The 21266-nt window shown below is 33.9% G+C and overlaps 2 protein-coding genes across 8 annotated transcripts; both read left to right on the forward strand.

Moving 5' to 3' along the window:
• Window positions 1–873: 873 nt before the first annotated feature.
• Window positions 874–10701, forward strand: LOC112526994 (protein PLASTID TRANSCRIPTIONALLY ACTIVE 14). 2 transcript variants are annotated; one of them, XM_025137458.1, is made up of 13 exons: window positions 874–1062; window positions 1150–1338; window positions 1592–1729; window positions 2494–2619; window positions 2831–2959; window positions 3250–3339; window positions 4387–4537; window positions 6769–6878; window positions 7485–7556; window positions 8304–8409; window positions 9220–9417; window positions 10042–10084; window positions 10379–10701. In XM_025137458.1, the coding sequence occupies exons 1-13, from the start codon at window positions 1006–1008 to the stop codon at window positions 10455–10457; spliced, it is 1488 nt and encodes a 495-aa protein (XP_024993226.1). In that variant the 5' UTR covers window positions 874–1005; the 3' UTR covers window positions 10458–10701. The 2 variants fall into 2 exon arrangements, with proteins under 2 accessions (XP_024993226.1, XP_024993227.1); XM_025137459.1 differs by having other exon boundaries at window positions 875–1062; window positions 1204–1338.
• A 1396-nt stretch (window positions 10702–12097) lies between these two features.
• Window positions 12098–18414, forward strand: LOC112526886. 6 transcript variants are annotated; one of them, XM_025137317.1, is made up of 6 exons: window positions 12098–12221; window positions 13233–13276; window positions 13380–13469; window positions 13705–13943; window positions 14025–14126; window positions 17636–18414. In XM_025137317.1, exons 4-6 carry the CDS (start codon window positions 13760–13762, stop codon window positions 18316–18318), a joined length of 969 nt encoding a protein of 322 aa, XP_024993085.1. In that variant the 5' UTR covers window positions 12098–12221; window positions 13233–13276; window positions 13380–13469; window positions 13705–13759; the 3' UTR covers window positions 18319–18414. The 6 variants fall into 6 exon arrangements, with proteins under 6 accessions (XP_024993085.1, XP_024993083.1, XP_024993086.1 ...); XM_025137315.1 differs by having other exon boundaries at window positions 12501–13469; XM_025137318.1 differs by lacking the exon at window positions 13233–13276.
• The last annotated feature ends 2852 nt before the right edge of the window (window positions 18415–21266 follow it).

The raw sequence follows: 21266 nt of genomic DNA on the forward strand, positions 1-21266 counted from the left end.
AGTTAATTTTAGAGCCGATTTAGGGGGGGTGTTTGGGATTGCTTATAAAAACAACCTATTAACTTATTTCAGTGTGACACCGGTAATAAGCATTTTTGAGTATTTGAATAAACAGCTTATACTGGTGCCAAACCGGTAATAAAAAGTTTTTAAAAAAGTTAAACATTTCTAACTTATAATAAGTTGATAAGGACTTCTGTAAAAAAGTATTAGCTGTTTCAAATAAGCAATTCCAAACACCCCCTTAATCCACATCCTTGACATTAATTTGATATAAACACAAACAATTGAGATTGATTTGTATGGTTTGTAAGTGTTTGGTAGTTCCTATACGAGAAGACAGTCAATTTGCAAGTAGACAAAAGTTCCAAGATCACACATGATTACATGTGATACAAACACATAATCATATATGATACAACACATGTTGCGTTGAGAGACATATAGTGGAAGGACTTTGGTCGTGTACACCAAGTCTTCCGCGTCCCTTTTAGTTATGCTGTATCATATATGATTACGTGCCCGTATCACATGTAATAACGTGTAATATTAGAAATTTTTGTCTTCTTGCAAATCGATGAACTTCTCTGATTATCCTCCCTCTCAGTATACATAATTTCTATTAGTATTGATCTTGAACTCATAACCATAAAGTTTTAAAGGTTCGATTGAATCCCTCTCGGACCAAATAGACGGGTTTTAGACGGAAATTGGTATCCTACAAAGAACCCATCATATCGTCAACTTTAAGGACTAAAATAGTAATTTTTCAAACTAATAGGTCACATAAAGAATTTTCTCATACTTTGGGGGTCTAGATGATATTTCCACAATATTTGATTCTAAGGATAACGCCTTGCTGCGTTAGCCTTCAAACAGTTCTTGCTTTTTTCAACACTGGTGTATAACCCATCAAACACCAAGTAATTCGAACCAAAAATGAAGTCTAAGAAGATTCATCACTGAAACTTGAAGTCATTACATAATTTGCATCATAAAAAAGCAATGGTTTCCTCGATTCTTCTTCAGCAATCCATTAATTGCCTCATCTACAACAATCAGGTGAACTCTCTTTCTCTTTGCGTGTTCATGTGTGTGTAATCGTCAGTGAAATAGGAATTTTTCTTCATTTTGTTGGAATTGAAGCAGTTAGGGAAGAATTTGAAGAATGGATTGACGATATCCAAACCCAATTTGATGCAGAAATGTACCAGTAGTAAGAGAATCGGTGGCATTAAAGCGAGAGCATCGTTTGATACTATCGAGACTACTCTTTCTTCTACTGGTTTTCCTCTATTTCAAACCGAGTCTCCACAAGAAGACACGCTTGCTTCCAAGGTAACAAGAATGGATTTTATCTACATTTGAGCTGTGTTCACTTTGTTTCAAACTAAACAGTCTTATGCCATCGGTTTTCATCTTGGAAATTTGATAGGAACTCTAGATTTTTATGTATTCATTTGTTATCCGTGGTTCTAATGAGATAATTAGTAATTTAGTGATCTTAATCTATTGAATCATGCACATTTCTTTCTGCAGAAATTGGAATTCTGCTCTTTATATTGATCAAATTATGTATTTTTTCAAACAGTTCGAGCTAGTAGACCCTGAATTTATAAAAATGGGATTTCTTAGAGATGTGAGAACCTATGGGGTGGAATTCAGGGAAGGCCCAAATGGGATGGGAGTCTATGCTTCGAGAGATATTGAGCCTACTCGTCGTGCCAAGGTGAGTCATCTTGCATTTACTTTTGTGCTCATGCAACTCATAATAACTCACCATGATCTAAATGACAGTGGTTCTTTTGTATATTAGTTGTTTGCTTTATCCCAATTTGTTTATTGATTATGTATGTGGGACAAGGCAGAACAATAACTTGTTGTGAGCTTCCCCCTAACAAAATCCCAGTGGCATTAGAAAAGGCCGCAGCAGGTTGTCTCATGTTTGGTGCGACATTATACTGGGACAGAATGGGACTGAGGGGCTGTTTGGTTGGTTTTCCATTAAGTCCTGTATGTATAAAGTTGTCGTGTGGATTACACTGTATAGATTGGGAAGGTCTTTGTTTGGGAGGGTTTTTTCATAGATGGAAGGAACATTTTTTTTAATTGGGAAGAGTAAGTTCAAGAAAAACTTGGCTTTCTGTAAAAAAACTCCTCCCTAGAAGCTTATTGAATAAGTCGCTTTCTATATTAATAAGCTACTACCAAACAGTCATGTATAGTTGATCGAATAAGTTGTGAGTCCCATTAAGCTTATCAAGCTGCTAACAAACAGGCCCTGAATGTTTGTCCCATCAAAATAGGTGGAACAAAAATCAGGGACATGGGACAAGATTGATAAATTACTAACTACCCATGTCAAATTAAATCTTCCAATGCTTCCACAATTCTTTCACCAGCCTACCTCACACTCGCCATTCCTATCCATTTTACCAACGCATCCTAAAAGAACAATGTTAGAGTAATTTTGTTTTCTGCTTGATCTCTCAGGTGGTCATGGAGATCCCATTGGAGTTGATGTTAACTATAAGCCAAAAAACTCCATGGATGTTTTTTCCAGACATCATACCTATTGGGCATCCAATATTCGACATTATCAACTCAACAGATCCAGAGGTAGCCACCCTGTTTCTATATCTTTCCCGTTTTCTTTTTTCTCGTGTTGAAGTTTTTGCCAATGATAAGTAAATTTCTGCCTGCGGTTTGTTCAAATTGTTTGAACTTGATTCAGTCCAGATAAGCGACTAAGCTGGTTGGTGCTAATATATAAACTTCTTTCTTCTATTCTATGATCTTTTCTCACTTGGTGATTTGATTTCTTTGACAGAAAGATTGGGACCTCAGAATGACGTGTCTTCTTTTATATGCATTTGAATGTGAGAAGAATTTCTGGCAACTCTATTATGATTTTTTACCTAGTGCTGAGGAATGCACTAGCTTGCTTCTAGCTACAGAGGTTTGTATATGTGTAGAATGCTTTCAGTATAGAATATGTTACAGTCAAGTAATCAACTCTTTGGTGCATCGCATCAAATTGATTTTGAAAATGTAAGAACAGAAATGTACCATGACCAATGTGTATCAGCAGACCATATAATGTTAGTTGACAAGCCCATGTACTTAATATTTCCCATTCAATTGATCACATTTTGAACTCTAATCATTTAGAATTGTGTAATGTTGTAACTTATAAACAGCATATGTTTCATATCAGGCTTCTGAAATCGTTCTTTTGACATGCTGCAGGATGACCTCAACGAGCTACAGGATGAGAATCTTGCTTCAATCATGAGAAAAGAGAAAGCACGCGGGTTAGAATTTTGGGAAAAGAATTGGGTAATTTGGCAGTCTGTTAGTTGATATCACTACAAATATTTGGGCAAAATGCGCGAAATAGCAACCTACCTCTACAAATTTTCTTATTATAGCATTGTACTTCCAGTTTTTTTTATTACAACAATGCACTTTCAAAATATTTTTTATTAGGGCATCGTTCTTTCAAAAATTTACTCGTTATAGCATTGGGTAACCTTTTAAAGTAAATTTACCCATTATACCAGGTTTCTTTGCCACCTCATCATCCACGTAGGTTGTCCACATGTACGATAGTGCTGACATGACATTTCTTATCATAGCATTGTACTTTCAAAATTACTTTATTATAGCATCACCAATTTCTATTACAACATTGTACTTTTAATTTTAATATTTTTATCATTTAAACTTTGTAAATTTAATCAAATATGTTTATTAAAAATTATAATATCAGAAATTAAACATGTTTACAAAGGATCACTATTTCACGGATAAAAATATTCATAAAAAAGTGATAATTGAATAGTACACATGTTTAAATTCTAATTTCATAATTTTTATGAATATTTTTATTCGTGAAATAGTGATTTTTCGTAAACATGTTTAAATTCTGATATTATAATTTTTAGTAAACATATTTGATTAAATTTACAATGTTTAAATGAGAAAAATATTAAAAGTACAACGCTATAATATAAATTGGTGATGTTATAACAAAGTAATTTTGAAAGTACAATGCTATAATAAGAAATGTCACGTAAGCACTATTGTACATGTGGACAGCCTACATGGACGATGAGGTGGCAAAGAAACCTGGTATAATGGGTACATTTAATTTAAAAGGTTACTCAATGCTATAACGAGTAAAAAATTTAAAGTACGATGCCTTGATAAAAAATATTTTGAAAGTACATTGTTGTAATAAGAAAAACTAAAAGTAAATGCTATCATAAGGAAATTTGTAAAAGTAGGTTGCTATTTCGCGCATTTTGCCCTAAAAATTTTCATCGTATTTCTTGGTTTTTCTTTCTAACAGTAGCGGCTATTTTCATATGTATATATTCTCAGCACTCTGCTATGCCTCTGAAAGTAAAGCGGCTTGCTCGAGAGCCAGAGAGATTTATGTGGGCACTTAGTATGGCACAGTCTAGACAGATTGGCTTTAAAATAAGAGTCGGTTCATTAGTTCAGCATGCAAATATGCTTGCTCCTTATGCGGGTAATATTTTTCACTTATATTTCCTTGGTATCTTGGCATGGCTTAAAGAAGATTGATCATATAGGCTTTCTTTTTCACTTCTGCTCTTCTACATTTTCAATTCTCTTCATCTTTAGTGTATCAATTACAACAAATAGTGCGTGCCTAAACTAAATAGGGTTTTCATTCCCCCCTCCCTCTATTAAATAGCATGTGCCTTTAGGTGGTGTTATAAGAGAGTTGAAGGTAACTTTATTTTGTTTGCTTCTTGAAAATAACCATGTGCAAGATTTTTTATGTTTTAATGGCGGCTCAAAGTTGATCGATTTGGCAAATGAGGAAATTTGTGCAAACTCGTGAACTTAAGATTAACAATTGTGAGGGATGTATTTTTATGATCCATTCTTGAAGAAAATTCCAGAATGGAAGAGGGTTTTTATGATTTGTTGGCTCAAATTAACCTGTGGGATGCAGTATGTGCAAACATTTTATTTTTTGATGGCGCAATGTTAATCAATCTAGACAGTGATGAAATTTGTACAAACTCACGAACTCTAAAATTGTGAGAGATGTATTTTATTATGTTCACCTGAAGAAAATGCCGTAATGGCAGAGTTTCATTAGCAATCATATAGCATCGACTTAGCTGTGTGTAATCTTATGACTATTTCTCATCATCATATCTTTTGGATCCAATTAGTTTATCTTTACACATAAAAGCTACTTGACTTTCTCCACTGGTTGGGACAAGTTGTTAGTATAGGAAATCAGTATTTAGTGTTAGCTCTTTGTCCAAGATGAATGTTCAGCATGCTTATGTATACACACATATTATATATATATATATATATATATATATATATATATATATATATATATATATATATATATATAGAAGGGTACTCGGCTACTCGCGCAATACAGCGAGATATATCTAGATTTTAATTTTTCATTTTATTCATTTTCTCTGTCGATATGATACGGTTTTACGTGGTTTTAAAAACGATAATTTTTTTATTTTTGAACGAAATATAAATTTGAAAAAAAAATGTATCAATATTAGTATTAAATTAACTATTTAAAAGTTCTCAGTTTCTGTGTAATTTCTTTAATTCAATTTTTATTATAAATTTAATTTAGATTTAATAACAAAGTAATTTATTTTTGTTCAATAATATAATTTTTGTAAGGATGATAATTAAGTATTTTGTAAAACTCAATGATTATCCTAATTATATTTTAATTTTTTATATTTAAAATGAGATGTTTATCTTGTATTTGATTATGTTTATCTACAGTTAGTTACACGAATTCAAAAATAAAGTTTTAATAAGTTGTACTTACGCACAATTTACTTGTACTATTGAATTTTAAGTAATATGCATCAATAAACAGTACTTAATGCATAAAAAAATTGTTTTAAGAGTTTTCATCAAATGCTTTATAATATAGTATAGATATATACATACGTATAATTAATATAAGAGGGAGGTTCATTTAGGAACCTTAAAATATTTTTGGGATCCAAGAACCACCCTTTTTGTGAGTGTTCATGATAAAATGACGTGATAAAATATTCAAGATGAATGTTGTGACAGAATATTCCTTATAATATTCACAAAATAGGTGGTTCCTCGGTTCTTAAAACATTTAAGGTTCCTAAATGAACCTGCCCCTATATATGTGCGTGTTTATATATATGTAGCTTATTTATGGCTATAGTAATGGCCTTCTGTTACATACAGCAATCGTCATGAAAGTTGATAGAAATAGTTCCCCATATCAGCCATCGGTTGGGACTTCGGTTAAGATTTATAGAGAAGTGTTGCTTTTTCTCTTTGGCATGACATACCTCACATATCACCAACTTTTCCCTTTCCTGAAGTTTTCCTCATGCCAATTCGTAGAAGTTATCCTCTAATTGGCTAGGAAATACCTTTTTCAAACTTGGTGTTTTTATCATTTGAAATGTTTTAGATCAGTGGGTCCAAGTGAGTTTCTAGAATGGTATGGTGCAATCAAAAAATATAATTGAAAAAGAGATGCTTTTTGTTGTGCGAGAGCTATACATACAGGGGACCAAACAGCGAAGACCAGATAGCTCTCATTCAAATTACTTATTTTATATCCTTATTCCCTCGAGTCAGGATCATTCCTTAACTGAACACATATCCTCGTCAATATTACTTGGATACCAGCTTTTGGCCATTTTGTTTGTGTACTCATGGAATATATGTGGTCCTATTTTGCAGATATGCTGAGCCATTCTAGTCAGCCAAATTGCTTTTTCCATTGGCGTTTCAAGGACCGCATGTTTGTGGTGATGACAATTGCTGGACGAAGGGTTAAAAAGGGGGAGGAGGTAAAAATTCATTATTATTGTTACTCAACAACCTCTTTGGCATGGAAATCTACGATTAGGGGATTTAAGTATGAATATCACATTTTATTTCTCAAGGGAAGAACCCGTGTATATTTAGGACTCAATTGAGTCATGGGCCTGTATGCTATAAACCAACACCAAATAATGCATCTAACACTCCTCAAGTTGTGGCAAGATTTCAGTCAGCCAACCTCTATATTCTGTTTGATCATGGAAGACCTGATTGTTTCTAATGTGAATGATAATATAGTCATATCGGTTTCTTTAGAGAAAATCTTAGTTTGCTTAGAAGATGTCTAATTCATATCGTCTTACGTGAGGCCTCTGTTTCATCTCTTGAACGAGAAACCCGTTGTCTTCTACTGCATACAAGTATTGGACTACAGGGTTTGTGTGTTTTGCGCATTTCCCTCGTTTTATGAATCTCATAGAACATGGTTACTACATAAAAAAAATAGTATTTCAAGTATATTCAATGTTCTCTTTAGGTAGTACATTCCAAAGAAGTTCTTCTGCATTGCATCTTGCTTCTCTTAAACAATGCATTTTAATGGATCTTGCTCATCTTTGTCATTGTCTTTTCAGATGACCGTTAATTACACGAATGGTATGAGGAACAATATGCTTATGCAAAGATATGGCTTTTCGACACCTGCGGTAAGTTCCCTAGAATCTCCTGCGAAACTAGTCCCATTTATTTAGCCGATTTCCCAGGCACAGGTGCACTACTCTTCCGTCCTCTTCTTCCTATGGATGCTCTTCTAGCCCTTCTTTCACTTAGATGGATCCGCTTAGCACTTGCTTGCCAGGAGCCCAACCGTACAAGATATTGCCCGCTTTATCCACACCTGGACTCACGGTTAGGAGGTATCCAGTCCCTTGTAAGTCAACCTTTGTTCCTGTCCCCAAATCTGTTGGATCTCACGATCCACCCCCCCGGATCCCACGTCTCGCTGGCACGTCAGTCCGGTTCCGGCTCTGATATCATATGTAACATCTAGGTCAATTGTACCAGATATTGTCCGCTTTATTTACACCTGGCCTCACGGTTTTAAAACACGTCCGATAGAGGAGATATCCAATCCCTTATAAGACAACCTATGCTCCCCTCCCCAACCAATTTGGGATCTCATTTGTCATCTAGATTCTGTGGTCCCCGTTTGGATAGAGGCAAGGCTATCCTCATGTTGGGGAATGGAATCCACAAAATGTAATAATCTAAAGAAGTGGATCCTAATTTTTCTAAAATGCTGTATCTTTTTTGTGTCAAATGGATTCTTTATTGGAGCTGAAGAAAGGAATCGAGTATAATTCCACTGTATACCCCTCCTATTTGCCATTTCAACTTTGAGCTTATGACAATTGATTCTCAACATTCCAATTTTTTTGTTTTAATACTTGCAGAATCCTTGGGATGTCATTCCATTTTCTGGAAATGCAAAGATCCATTTGGATTCCTTCTTGTCAGCCTTCAACATATGTGGCTCCCCCAAAGAATATTACCATAATGGTATGATTTAACTAACTTCTGTTCATATGTAGAATTTTGTGGCTGTTTACTTTTTTTCTGTTAAGCCTTGTATGGGTTAAGTTGTTTGTCCGGATAATTTGTGTGTCTAAGGGACGGGAGACTGATGGGTTTGAGGGAGGCAAAGAGAGAGATTTGGATTAATACTGGGGCATTTTTGGTATTAATTTGTTTGAGGTGGCTTAACGAGGACAAGTGAGGGGTCCTGGCTTCTTCCATGTAGCCATTTTGTCTTAATGGGTTAACGATTAAGCCAAAAGAAACATTCCTATTTGGCTGAGAGAATAAGCTGCCCACACCATCGAGCTCATTAAGCTGTAAGTAAACAACCCTTTCCGCATTTTGGATAATACACTTGGGCTCTTGATGTCAACTATACTAATGTTCAAATCCAATTTTTTATTCTTGAAAATTTAACCCCCGATCAACTCTGAAGGTTGAAATAGTATGTTTGATCTCAAAACTCCAAGTTTACCCCTTCTTTTTGGAACTGATGGAGTAACAATTAGTATTCTCTCCGTCCACAATGAAAAAGGCATATTTTAAGAAATGTGTAATTATTACACTTTTTGATTAACCAAATGATGATTTTACCCTTAATAATAGACAGAATAATGAATTTCCCCATCTCGTAAATTAAGGGTAAAATAGGAAAGAAGGCACTTACTTTTGAAGTGGACACTTATTATGAGACAAACTAAAATAGAAACGTGGACGCTTATTGTGGGACTGAGGGAGTAACTATCAAGTTGTCTTTTTCTATGGGTAATATTCCTTCTTTTTTCTCGGCAGCCAAATTAGCAAATGAAGGAGATAATTTTGTGGATGGAGCAGTTATCGCAGCTGCCAGAACATTGCCAATGTGGTCAGAAGGGGATCTCCCTCCGGTTCCAAGCTTAGAGATCAAATCCGCGAAAGCTCTGCAAGAAGAATGTCAAGAAATGCTTGCGGAGTATAGCACCACTTCTGAGCAAGACCAGCATATTCTGGGTAACATTTCTTTTACCGACTGTCTGTCTTCTTATTAATATTTTGTTTGAAGAACCAGAAAACTCGCTTGAAGATGAGTACACCAAGGGCATTAATATTTCCGTCACCCTCACTGACCCTTGGTGATTCACCCGATGAACCACAACCGCAGGATTCAAACTTAGCAAATCCAGTTCGAGTCTTCTTAGAGCCGGCTCAACCGGAAAATAAAGGTTAGGCCTGGGGCTCCTCCTTATAGGTTGCCGGTTCGAGTCTCCTTAAGGCCACTGGGAATTTTCTTGGTTGCCATCTTCAGGATCCCATGGGATTGATGGAGGTGCACGCAAGCTGGCCTAGACACCCATGGTTATCCAAAGTGAAAAAAATAAAAAACCTGAGAAAATCTACTAAGGTGAATTGTAAATCATGCATAAAGACTTCGACATCGCTCAGGATTCGGCCATTTGAGCTCTTTTGAAAATCATTCTGGCCTTAAACGGTGCTCCCTCTTCGTGGAGAAGGCTTTACTTGTAGGAATTTCATTAATTTCCTCTGGTTTCATTTGATTCTTCACCTACAACGTTATCATTTCAGTTCCTTGAATTGATTTCTAAAACGAGACTTTGCTCCCCCTCCCCCCTCTAGATTCTTCGCCAGAAATGAGCTGGACCCGCGAAGCTGCAATCAAGTACGTGCCACTGTTCTCAATTTCTTGTCTATTGACAAATACCCGTAAAGGTTACTCCTTTATGATCTAAAAATCATGGGTTTTAGTCACTTGTGGAAATTCTTGCATACAAAGTTTTCCATCCACCGACCCTTGTAAACACAAGAAGGTTGCAACACGGTCGGGGTTTATCAACTGATATTGGTTTCAGCATATGAAATGGATGTAGGCGAACTAAATGATTTCTTAGACCCTTCTTCTGAGCGAGATATACTGGGTTGATTTATTTTATCGAAATGTGTGTTTGTAATGCAGGTATAGGTTGCACAGGAAGTTATTCCTTGAAAAGGTGATACAAGCTTTGGATGTATACCAAGATAGGATATTGTTTTAACTAGGGCAGGTAGTGTTGTAGACTTTGTAGGTCACCCTTTTGCATGAGTTGGCATCTTTACGGAAACATCAGGTCTATTTTTTGGGTAGATGACAGGTCTGTGTATATCTCACATTCAGACCCTGCTTTCGAGTGAGATATACTGATGTAGGCTGTGTAGGACCCAGCAGGGCTAGAGTGTCCTACATAGCTCTTTTGTTGAACCATGTAGAGAGTATGTTTAGATATAGATATCTCTTTATCTTTCTATTTTTCCTTTTCTTTTCCCTTCTCTTTTGCTGTCTTGTTCTAATTTCCTCTTTCATGCAATGGGTTTCTCATGGAAAATGGCATATGCACTTTATTTGTGTTGCATTTTTTTTGGTTTCTCATGGGGTTCCTATGTGGTTTTAACTTAGGGGGTGTTTGGGATTGCTTTGAAATAGCTTATACTTTTTTACAAAAGTATTTATCAACTTATTATAAGTTAAAATGATTAAACTTTTTTAAAAACTCCTTATTACCAGTTTGGCACCGGTATAAGCTGTTTATCCAAACACTCAGAAATGCTTATTACCGGTACCACACCGGAATATGTCAATAAGTTGTTTTTAAAAGCGATCTCAAACACCCCTTTAGAATCTGATTTTTATATTATAATAAGTACTTGTTACAAAGTTATAAAAACAAGACTAGAAATACATGATTTAAAAATAATAAATGATTATTCACAGAAAAAAATTGAACATATTTTTCAAACTCTGCAAAAATATTAATTTTCAAAACAACTCAATTATAAACTATTAGTCTTCATGTAATTCTTAAAAAAAATACAACTTATTTCGATTTTAATGTTTTGTTTTATTTCTTTTTGTCTCAGTCGATGTTATAATACAATTTTATGTGGTTTTGAGAAAGCGATGATTTATTCTTAAATAAAATATAAAATTGAAGATATCATAAAAAATTGAAAAAAAATATTGATATTAGTACCAAACTGACTATTTAAAATTTATGATTTTTTGTGTATTTCTTTAACTCATTTTTTTTTTAATTTTTGGTTTAATAATATAATTTTCTATAAAACTAATAATTAAGTATTTTATTAGAAGTCAATGATTGTCTTAATTATATTTTAGATTTTTTTATATTTAAAATGAGATGTTATTTTCTGTTTGATTATGTTTATTTGCAGTTGGTTACATGAATTCAAACATGAAGCTTTAATAAGTTATAATTACGCACAATTACTTGTGATCTTAAATTTTAAATAATATACATCAATAAATAATGTTTCACACACAAAAAATTTGTTTTTAAAAGTTTTTGTCAAATATTTTATAATATAATATAGATATAAAAAATATAGATACCAATTTTTTTTATTTTAAAAATAATTTAATATAATTATATTAATAAAATATTCTATAACTTTAATATATATTAAAAAATTATGTAAAATAATAATATATTCAATATTTATTTCTTTTCTTTCTATTTTAATAAAAATATTGAATCTTGTAGTAATATTAAAATAGAAATCGCATGGTTGTTATTAAAATACATAATAAAAAAATAAAAAAATTAATAAACGTAGAATCATTTCAGGCGATGTAGTTCTGCATTCCAACAATTTTACCAATAGGGTTAAAACATCCTCACCGCCGCTTCTCCCTCACCTTCTTCACCTGCCGCCGATCGGCCGGAACTCGGTCGTCGTCGTACCTAACATTAACCTAAATTATTTCTCCGGTGTTCGATTCTTCCGGTGGCTCTGTTCACCAGGTGGGTTTCTCTAATCTTGGACTAATTCCAATCATTAAGCTTATCTATTTATTGCCACGCATTTATTATCTGTCTTTCTCCACTTTTGTCCTCGTCAATAGTTCCACTTTTGCTTTTTGAAGGTAAGTCGTCACCTACGTCCCTCTCTCTCTCTCTCTCCATCTCTATGTGTGTGTTTCGCACAAAACCCTAATTTCTAATCACTTTTTTGTATGTTGAGCTTCATAATTGGCCTTGTGCTTTCTACTCCTTACGTGTTTTTTTGTTTTACTCACTCAGGTACTTGATGTTTTCCCTTTTTGTGGCGATCGTTTTCTGTTGTCGTTTCAACTCCAAATTCGTTTGATTCGTATGTACGTTGTTAGATTTTTATTGTAATGGAGAAGACAAAGATTTTGGTGTATGTAGGTTTGTATTTAATTTCGTTTTGATGGAAAGTAAATTTTGAGGTATATTCTTAGGTTTAATTGGCATTGGGATCTTTTTTGTTGTGACAAGCATGAGCTTAGTACATTTTACCTTTCTAATGAACATATGCCACTTGTTGCTCTATGAGAAATTAGCTAAATAATGTTTATGAACTCAAAGTTTGTAGAATGTTTTCAACTGTCATCTAGATTCTAAATGCATATAATGATAGCTGGTAGTGGTTACGAGGTACAAGCGATTCTTTGTGTAAGGGCATGATAGAAGTGGCCTAAGTGAAGGGAAGTTTTTAATCTTCTATGTTGAAGTTGTATTTTTGAGTCCATCATCTGTCTGAATGTTTTGTCAGGTATTTGGCAATTTAGGTAGCATGTAATTGATACAGACAAAAGAAGTACTTTTAACATTATAAGAAGTAGTGTTGTTGAGATCTATCTAGCCCTAAATAGCTTTGGAAATTGGCCTAAAGACCCCATCATTGTTTTTCTCTTACCTGCTTCTGGTTGTATGTTATTGCTTTCTCTTAACCAGAATTTCAAATCTTTATCATTTCCGACTTTCTCTCTTTGTCACACTTTTCACAAGCGGGGGGTCTTCAAAGAAACAGCCACCTTACTCTTTGGGGTAAGGTCCGGTTTGCATACATTTTACCCTTGGTTTGATTTTTGCCAATTGTAGTATTGCCATTTGTATGTCCTCTCCGCTAATCCTCTCATATTGGTTTGCCAACAGTTGCAATCTGGGTAAAATGTGTTTCTGGTTATGAAAAGGCAGAAACCCTGTAGTGGATTCTATATCGTATCTGATTGAATCACGCCAATGGCAAGTTCCAGTCTGTTTCTCTTTTATGGCTATAGAAGTGGATTAATATTCTATTCTGTTCCTTTCATTTGATATGTTCTTGAAAGTCCATCTTATATTCATGCTTCAATTCTAGTTAACTTTTATATGCATGACTTTAGTTCCCTCCATCACCATTAGTTATTCTGTTGATACACTTGACATAATGTACTTTTGATATTGATGGTACTGACATCATGATGCAACATCAATGCAGGTTTAATCTTGGATGAATAAGAACTTTTCATGCTTTACGTCAGTAGCACATAAAGATGAAACCGAATACCAATGAGATGTTGGGTGCACAGAGGTCAAAGAAGTTTCAGGGTCAAGGGCCAAACTGGATTCTCATAGCCGGTGGTGCTTTGTTAAGTACACTGTCTGTTCGTCTTGGTTACAGGCTCAAACAGATCCTGGACTTGAAGCAACCAGAAAACACCAATGGTAGTTTAAAAGGTATTATAAGCTGTCAAATGGCTTGCCTTTGGTCTTCACCTTGTACTGTTTTTGACTTTCTGAAGTTGTTAAAAAATGCAGAGAATGGGAAACTCAGAGTCAGAAAGAGGTCAGGAAATTGTCGTTCACATTCAAACTTGTGTTGTTTTGAACAGGATGACGGCTGCTTCAATTGCATGTCTGGTATGAATTTTGTAGGTCCATTTAAGTTGCAATGCTTGATTCTAGTTTTTGTTTTGATGTAAGACCTGACAGATTGCAATCTTTGGTTCTTATTTATTGTCTTACCTGTATATATAAAGAAGTAAATATTTGCTGCTTATATAAGAAGCACACACATGGGTGTTTGGATTTGGTGTTTTAACTACAATTCTGTTGTGGGCTTGTGCACACACGTGAATGTACATGTAGATATTCTTTAAATTAAATTGGCAAATAACTTAACAAAGAAATGTCGTTGAAACATCTAAACCCATACCAAAGCAATACATCAAAAAGTCGTTGATCAAACTCTATTAACTTGTCTCATCCTAAGAAGACATAAATAAATACCCTAAAGATATTGAGACCAACTGCACAATAAGCAACAATCAGTGCAGATATGCAACATAAGCAAGTAGAGGAGACAAATACACACGAAGAAGAAAATAAAGAGTGGGATGGGAAGAAGTAGAAACCAAGCTGTGAAGGTTTTATGTGTAGTCATAATCTATGCTGTTATAGCGGTGAAAATACAAAATTGCAGTCAGGACCGATATTTGAAATAGCAGTTATAGCGGTCCAAAAATAGTTGTTCATATAATATTTCTTAGAATTATATATATATATATATATATATATATATATATATATACACACGCATACATAAACATACCATATGCATTAAGTAAAAATATAGTTTCAACATTAGAACATCAACTTAAACAAGTTTCACAAAACAAAATAGGAAAAGTGTTCATAAACGAGCTAACCGCAAGCAATGGGTTCAGCATCCGAGTCAACATGGTTCTAAAGAGGCCCAAGCTAAAATATCAGAATATAGGTCCGCAATTTCACCTTAAATATCGCTCGAATGTCGGTCAATTGCGCTAATATCGGAAACACAATTTTCACCACAATTTAACCCCCGCAATTTTACCTTAGTCCACAATCCGCTATTGCACCGCTGCAATAGCGCCGCAATTAACAACATAGGTCATAATGTAAATATTTGAAGCTTTTTTAACCTTACATCTATGATTTTTAAGTATTTGAAGCGTTCCATTTGTGGCCTGGAAGTCTGAATCCTTATAACAAGAAATTGAAAAAACGAACAGAACCCTACAAATTCGCATCCAATTCGCACACGAGCGACTCGTTTAATAAGGCTAAGCTGTACCTAAATAATTTTTTTGATTTAAAAACTGGCTGCACCATATGTGTATTCCACACTTGGACCAGTTTGCAAGCATTGGTGTTCTTCTAAGCCACCATATTTTGCATCAGCCACAAGCATTGGTGGATTGTAAGGCACCATGTTTTCATGCCAACCCTTAAATTTCTTTTAGGGCACAAAATTAAGCCATATCTAATATTTATGTAACCTTCTTACGTCATTTCTTGCTCTCCATGTGTTGATGGAGTTTTTCTGCTTTTATCCTTATGGTGAATTTGATGGTCTTAATCTCATTTGATTTTCGTGGAAGCATTCACTCATGTCCTCTAAGTAGTCAGCATCCCACATGTTCTTGATTCTCATGATCTGCATGGCAATTCTATACTCATCTTAAAACTAGCTGTCACCCAATTTGTCATCCTATAATTGGTTGTCCTTGTTCTTCAACACAAATGGGATTTACAATGTGCAGATAGGTTTCGTTATAGGTTATGGTATTTTAACAATATCTAGTTCTAACTATGACTGGAAGAAGACATCCATGAAAGTTAAATTTGAGTACTTAGGGGCCGTTTGCTAAACGCTTACTCGGTAAGCGCTTACTGGGTGTCACTTACCTTGACTAGTGTACATGACAAGTACAGAGAATCTTACCCGGTAAGAGCGTAACAAGGACCAAGATCTTACCAGTAAGTGAGGGAAAAAACTCTTACCCAATAAGCGATTACCAGGTAAAACGCACTTACCAACAATCTATTTTGATGGCTGAGAATGTCACCCAACAAGGTGAGTAGGGGTGGTAAGTGGTAATCTTTTCTGTTAAGCGCTTACCAGATAAGCACTTGGTGAACAGACCCTTGGTTTTGTATTATTACAGTTGATCTATAGTCTATGACAAAGAGTGGATCATAGTCTTTGCAGGATGGCATCATCCTCTACTTGTCATTTGGATTTGTGACCATGACAACAGTTAAGTTCCATTTGCGGTAGTTAAATTCTTTGATGAACTTGCTCTTGAACAGTTTCTTGAAGTATCAACGACCTTCCACTTGACTGTTGGTATGATCTTTTATCTTCCGGTGGCCTTTGATTCTGATCGATGCCTGTTGTGGGCCTGGCAAATCATTTGGTCCATGTGAAAACCTAGTGATATCTCTGAGAAGGCCAACAATCACCACTTTTTTAGTTCAGGCTTCATGCCAGTCCTCAGCTGCCCTGTTGCCCCTAGCCTTTGCTATCCGATTCCTGGAATTGCTTGAACCTTCCAACTTATAATTGTCGGTTCATGATGATCTTTTTGTCTTTTCTCATAGAGCTTATTTCATCCTCCATCGTCTTTCCTCCATACCAATGGCCTTCAGGAACACTCATTTCTGAAGAAGTGTTTTGACATTTTGTCCTTAAACACTTGTTAACCTTGTCAATGCTTGGTTTGTAAAGATTCTTGCCAGAAGTTGTGTCCAGATCCTCTTAACGACGAGCCTTTGTTTGTGTCTGGACAAACTTTTTTGGGTGGTTAGCCACTTGAACCCAAAGGGATAAGATTGTTGGACTGCCACTTACGTTGGTCTTTCTACCAATGTTGGTTCTACCTAAATTTCTTTCCACTGCTCTTGCAGCTGGACCTTTTTAAGCTTCCTTTTCTTCTCTACAAGCTGAAGGAGCTTTAATTTGGTTCGAAATCTGATGATTTTCTTGAGTCAAATTGGAAATGTATAAGATCTTCTCAATGGTCTTTTCTCCATCCAAGAACTTCTTTAAATGTGATGGGTGGGAAATATTTATCTTATTCACTTGATCATTCAGCAAAGTTTTTCTGAGGTGGGATCTCTGATTGCCTTGTCAATGACTCGGCGAGATCTACTGTAGATTCATTCATTATAATTAAGACCCGGCTTTTTTCTTGTTTAGCACCTCAACTAGCAGTGGGTTAAAATGAGAACTGTAAATATTTTGAGAACCTAGGAACCAACTATTCATGCCTTATTCATAATGAAATGTCGTAGTATATATTCATGATGGAAATTGTTCTTAATGAAATGCATGATATTAATGATGAAAATACATGATATTCATGATTATTCTGGGTTAAAAATCATTATGAATAATAAATGAAATAGTTGGGTTGTTTTGACCTTTTCCCCTAGTCAAAGAGTTCTCAAATAAGTTGGATTCTTTAGCACTTGATGTAGTAGATGTTTCATAATGTGATTTTTGTCTTTTTGGGATAATGAAATGTATATGGTATTTTGGGTGTATGATATATTATGGCCGACCTTATAGTGGTATCATCGTCTCTTTTTAACTTTTTAAACAGGAACTGAAGGTGAGGCCGAGACCAAGCCACAACGCAACGGCCAGTTGCAGACCGGTCCCGAGATGGTGCTCCCTTTGGTGACCGTTTCGGCTCCCGTATACAACAAAGAAAACGGCGTGATGTGGGCGTCCTCACCCGACAGATTGGAGCTACCCCAGAAACCGTTCCACCACTCAAACAGCTCCGACTCCCCATGCGTCTCGGAATCCGGCTCCGATATTTTCAGCAAACGAGAAGTAATCCAGAAGCTTCGACAACAGTTAAAGAGAAGAGACGACATGATACTTGAAATGCAAGATCAGATTGCAGAACTACAGAACTCTTTAAGTTCTCAACTTTCCCATTCTGCCCATCTGCAATCGCAGCTTGAGGCTTCAAACCGAGAGCTCTTTGATTCCGAGAGGGAGATTCAGAGGCTAAGAAAGGCAATCGCCGATCTTTGTGTAGCACAACCTGGCCCTGAAAAACCGCACGGATTTGCAAACGGGTATCTAGAGGTCGATAGCAGCATGGAGTCGGTGGATAGGATGGATATATTGAAAAGGGAAGTAGGGGAGTTGAAAGAATTGATAGAAGGGAAGGATTATTTGCTTCAGAATTACAAAGAACAGAAATCTGAGCTTCAATTGAAGGTTAAAGAATTGCAACACAGGTTGGATTCCCAAGTTCCTAATATTTTGTAGGTTTTTCGGGGTTTTTTAGTACGTCTTTTTGTGTATTCTTCCACCGGTTACTTTCCTCTTCTCATTCTGATTAATCGGAAAGCTTCATTTTTTTCCCATCGGGTGTTTTTGGTTTTTATCGTTATATGATTTTGTCGTGTCGTGTCGTGTGCATATACGTAGAAAAAAACAGTGGCGGATTTATGGTAACATGGAACCTTAAAAAAGCTCAAGAATGAGCTGAGAATACTTGTGTTTTGATGGTATATATTTTTCTGAAGATGATGAGTTTGTGTTCATTGGATTTAGATATGAAAAGGTATTAATGTGATCATTTTTTGGTTTGGAAATGTATCATGGTTTTTGTTATTGAACTTGTGTTTATGTGATTTTCATTGTAAAATGCAAACCATGAGGGGTCAAATCTGTAATTATTTTATCGTAGGGACTTCAAGTGTTATTTTGTGAGAACTACAGGGACCAAAAGTGTGATTTACTTTATATGTATTTTGTAACCGTCTTTTATAGCTATTTAAAAAAAACTTGGATTGTATTGCAGGGGGAATTGTGATAACATTTTTAAGTATTTAGACATAAGCACACTTACCCCGTTCAAGATTCATCAAGTGATAGAACATAAGCTATAAACATAATCAAATATATGATAAATATTATTTTAAATATTAAAAAACTAAAATATAATAAGATAATCAATCATTAAGTCTAACAAAATACTTAATTATTATCTTATAAAAAATTCTTTTATTAACTCAAAAATAAATTAGTTCGTCATTAAACTTTAATTAAATTATAATAAAAAATTAAATTACAAAAAATGAATTTTTAAATAGTTAATTTTATATTAATATATTTTTTTTCAAAATTTTATGATATTTTCAAATTTATATTTCATTCAAAAAAAACATTTTCCTTTTCTCAAAACCATATAAAATCGCATTATAATATCAATAGAGCCAAAATATAAAACGAAATATTAAAATCAAGATGTATCTCGCTGCATTGTGCAAGTACCCTTCTAGTATATTATAAAACATTTGACAAAAAATCTTAAAAACCAGATTTTATGTATGAAGTATTGTTTATTGATACATATTACTTAAAATTCAAGATTACAAGTAGTTTTGCATAAGTACAACTTATTAAAGCCTCAATTTTAAATTCGTGTAACTAACTACAAATAAACATAATCAAATACAAGATAAACATCTATTTTAAATATATAGTATATCTAAAATACAACTAAAATAATTATTGAGTTCTAACAGAATGTTTAATTATTATTTTTATAAAAAATATATTATTAAAACAAAATTAAATTACTTTGTTATTAAATTTAAATTAAATTATAATAAAAATTGAATCAAATAAGTTACGCAAAAAAAACTAGAACTATTAAATAGTTAATTCGATACTAATTTTGATTTATTTTTAAAAAAAATTATATTTCATTCAAAAATAAAAACATTATCGTTTTCTTAAAACCACATAAAATCGTATTATATCGATAGAGACAAATAATTAAAACTAAACATTAAAATGAAGATTTATCTCGCTGCTTTGCATGAGTACTCTTCTAGTTATCTTTAACTGCCTTTATACACTTTTATTTTCACTTTTAGTCAATTTTTTACAAACTTTGACATGCATTTAATCATTTTAATGTGTATCTTTCGTTTATAATAATAAACATAGGTAGATGAAGATATGTAAATGTATATCAAAGTGGACTTAAGATCCCGTAAGAAGTATAAGAAAAAATCTGAGCCCTTAATCACTTTTTATACCATATTCACCTATGAATTATGTTTTAGAAGTGAATTGACCTGGTGCATCTCAGTGCACCTCATTTTTGTTGAGATGTTAGATGATGGTTTTGGTTTTTGGAGTAAATTACATCTTTCATCCTTTTGGTTAGGTGCTTTTAACAGTCTTTGTCCATTTTTTAGAAAAATCAATGAAGCGTGTTCTTATGGATGGATTTTTTAATGAGTTACATTCATGTGGTTGCATTATCTTAATGAGTTGGACCCCTCTGGTCGTAGTTTTCTTAATGAGTTCGATCCCTAAATAAATCAACGCAGTGAGTCCATATGGTTGCATTAAGGACACAATTCGCTGACAAAATTGCATCCATAACGACACAATTTGTTAAATTAAAAAAAAAAAGTACAAAAAGGCAAAGGAGCGTGTAAAAGAATCTAAACACCTTGATCACTTTTAATCTCAAACTCACCCATGAATCATGGTTGATACGAGAAACTGGTTTGTTGCATCTCGGTACATTTCATCCTAGTGTACATCCAATGGTGGAGATTCTTTCTTACGCTTCTTATCTTAACTCTTCTTCTCACCGGAACCCAACCCGATATAAGAATTGTTAAAAACATATAACCAGCGAAACATTTAATTTACTCTAGTCTTTATTTTACCTTATGAATTTTGATAAATACAAAAAACATAACAAGTATTATAAATTGAAAAAAGAAAATATTATTACCCCTAATAAATAAAAGAGTAAAATGCACAAAATAACAATTTACTTTTATAAGTTTATTTATTATAGCATTGTACTTCCTTTTTTCTTATTACAACAATATACTTTCAAATTATTTTTTATTTGAACATTGTATTTTGAAAATTTTACCCATTATAGCATTGGGTAACATTTTGATTTAAATTTACCCATTATACCAAGTTTTCATACTACCTCATTGTCCACATGTATTATAGTGATGTGACTTTCTTATTACAACATTGTACTTTCAAAATTATGTTATTATAACATCTACTAATTCTTATTAAACAATGTACTTTTAATATTAATATTTAGATATTTTACATGTTATTTAATAAATATATTAAATGAATTAAAAAAAATCTAAATTATTCGTTAATATATTAATATTAATAAAACTAGTATAAGACAATTTATCTCGCTAATATTTTTA

Source organism: Cynara cardunculus (assembly GCF_001531365.2).
Source record: "Cynara cardunculus var. scolymus isolate 2C chromosome LG 14, CcrdV1, whole genome shotgun sequence".
In the NCBI taxonomy this organism is placed as follows: domain Eukaryota; kingdom Viridiplantae; phylum Streptophyta; class Magnoliopsida; order Asterales; family Asteraceae; genus Cynara; species Cynara cardunculus.

Bases quoted from the DNA above. Each gene is read 5' to 3' on its own strand.
- LOC112526994 (XM_025137458.1), top strand. From the start codon at position 1,006: ATGGTTTCCTCGATTCTTCTTCAGCAATCCATTAATTGCCTCATCTAC. The intron at 2,620-2,830 runs GTAGCCACCCTG...TTTCTTTGACAG, and splicing joins TCAACTCAACAGATCCAGAG to AAAGATTGGGACCTCAGAAT. The intron at 10,085-10,378 runs GTACGTGCCACT...TTTGTAATGCAG, and splicing joins ACCCGCGAAGCTGCAATCAA to GTATAGGTTGCACAGGAAGT.
- LOC112526886 (XM_025137316.1), top strand. From the start codon at position 13,760: ATGAAACCGAATACCAATGAGATGTTGGGTGCACAGAGGTCAAAGAAG. The intron at 13,944-14,024 runs GTATTATAAGCT...TAAAAAATGCAG, and splicing joins CACCAATGGTAGTTTAAAAG to AGAATGGGAAACTCAGAGTC. The intron at 14,127-17,635 runs GTATGAATTTTG...CTTTTTAAACAG, and splicing joins CTGCTTCAATTGCATGTCTG to GAACTGAAGGTGAGGCCGAG.